Source organism: Pteropus vampyrus, unplaced genomic scaffold (assembly GCF_000151845.1).
Source record: "Pteropus vampyrus isolate Shadow unplaced genomic scaffold, Pvam_2.0 Scaffold551, whole genome shotgun sequence".
In the NCBI taxonomy this organism is placed as follows: Eukaryota; Metazoa; Chordata; class Mammalia; order Chiroptera; family Pteropodidae; genus Pteropus; species Pteropus vampyrus.
This window is the reverse complement of record NW_011889332.1, coordinates 244965-246845: the sequence shown is the minus strand read 5'-3', so window position 1 is coordinate 246845 and position 1881 is coordinate 244965. Positions and strand designations below refer to the sequence as shown.

Sequence of the window (1881 nt, the reverse complement as noted above, 5' to 3'; positions counted from 1 at the left end):
GGCATCTTTAAGGTCCCCTACAGGTTACGGAGTCCGAGTGGGATCATCTGCGATTCTGTGGTGTATGGTATGCGGTCCATGGTGGCATTGGACTAGTTTCCAATTGTAAGTCACAAAGTTGAGTCCGCTACAGCCAACTGTCACCTAAGTTCCTTCGGGATGCAACCAGACGAGCACCTGAGTGGTCTCCTCTCTGCAGGAAGCACCACACTTGTTTGTCTTTGCGTTACCAACACAGGGTGAGATACATGGGGTGGCAGGGGGCGGGGGGCAATTAACTGCTGATTTGACTTAAGATTTGTCTATCTCTAAACAGCCCTTTTGACATAGGGGCCCTCTATCAAATTATTTTCTTGAAATTTTAAGGTCTATTTTCCCTTCCATTAGGAAGCTCCCTAAGGAAATATGGGAGGAGCTTCCTCTAAGCCAACTGTCTTAAGTTGTATGTTGAAAAATTTTAAGGAGGGTTTCCCAGGGGATTTTGGGGTCAAGTTGACCCCAGGGAAACTTTGCACTCTTTGTCAACTTGAGTGGCCCGCCTATGGGGTAGGATAGCCTTCGGAAGGGACCCTGGACCTCCCCACTGTAAGAGCTGTGTACCGGGTAGTGGACATCCCGAGCAGTTTCCATACATAGACTCATGGTTGCAAGTCGTTACTGTAGTACTCCCTTGTAGAGATCCAGATCTGAGCCGGACCTGTGGTCGAAGCATTAGCAAAGCCATGCTGGACTGTGTTGCAGATCCTGTGGCTGAAGCATTGGCAAAGCCATACTTGGCTAATATAATCTGTCAAGGACAGAAAAGCAAAACAGTGAACAGACAGCTGCTTCTAGTTTAGCATAGATAACCAGGTACAGACAAGCTTTGGGAAATTATTGTTGCCAGCAAGTTTCAAGTTCTGAGAAGACTCCTACTCCCTCTTCAACCTTCAAAAGTATATAATAAACACGTCGAGCTTGCTTCGGTGTCACTGTATCTCCATCCAAATGCAGTGTCCCACCTGGCCCCAGCTTTTGTATATACCGTCTGTGTTTTTCTCAATCTTCCATTAACCCTCCTCAGGTTAACCTTCTAGTCATGCAGGTCATGGCACCCCCTTTGGCCCATTTCTGCGCAAATAGGCAGGGACAGAGTAAGGTACTTGTGGCCCAACCAACTCAAGTAAAGAATAAGGAAGAGCCAGCAAAAGTCATTCACCAAGAGGACCCTGAGGAGAAACTTTCTTCCCACCACAATACATCCCAGCAGCTCTGCCAGTCCCTGCACAGCTGCTCTACCCCTAGTTACCGGACAGCCCTCCACCATCGGTGCATTCGCCACCCCAACAGCCTGAGTGGCCGCCAAGCCTAAGTCTGTGGTGTCTTCGCTTGGCCACATAGCCAGCCCAGCATTCTGCGGCCCACTAGATGCCCTTCCAAGAGACGTGAGTTCCTTTTGAGATTAGCAAAGACATTCCATGCCCGTGGCTCCCCTCACAGACTGGACAACAACTCTCTTTGGAGCAATGGGGGACCGCGCTTCCCGCTCATTCTGCAAAGCCCGCTCATGTCAGTTAGGGGGCCACCTAGTGACTCCTGAGTTCCCATACCTACCAGAGTGCCCCCCCTTATGGGTAGAGATTTATTAATGAAGCCCACCAGTCTCTCCCTGGGGAGTCAACCTGTTCTAATGATGGCTGTGACTGTGCCCAGGGAAGATGAATGGCACCTCTATGCTCTGGAAAGAAAACAAACAAATCCAACCAGCCTGCTAGAAGAGTTCCCTGCTGTCTGGGCGCAAAAGGAATCCCAGCCAAAAAAATCACACACCTATCCATAGTGAACTGGAGACCAGGAACTACTCCTGTCACTCAAAGGCAATATTCAGTGCCACGGGAAGCA

At 49.5% G+C, this 1881-nt stretch overlaps 1 protein-coding gene across 1 annotated transcript in view; it reads right to left on the bottom strand.

Moving 5' to 3' along the window:
- Positions 1-658: 658 nt before the first annotated feature.
- The window catches only part of LOC105308119, a gene marked incomplete at its 3' end in the record, with an annotated part of 45477 nt that continues 44254 nt past the window's right edge, over positions 659-1881 (bottom strand). Inside the window, exon 4 of the mRNA XM_011383898.2 lies at positions 659-787. Coding sequence (XP_011382200.2) covers positions 659-787 — 129 coding nt within the window. The remainder of the gene's footprint in view (positions 788-1881) is intronic.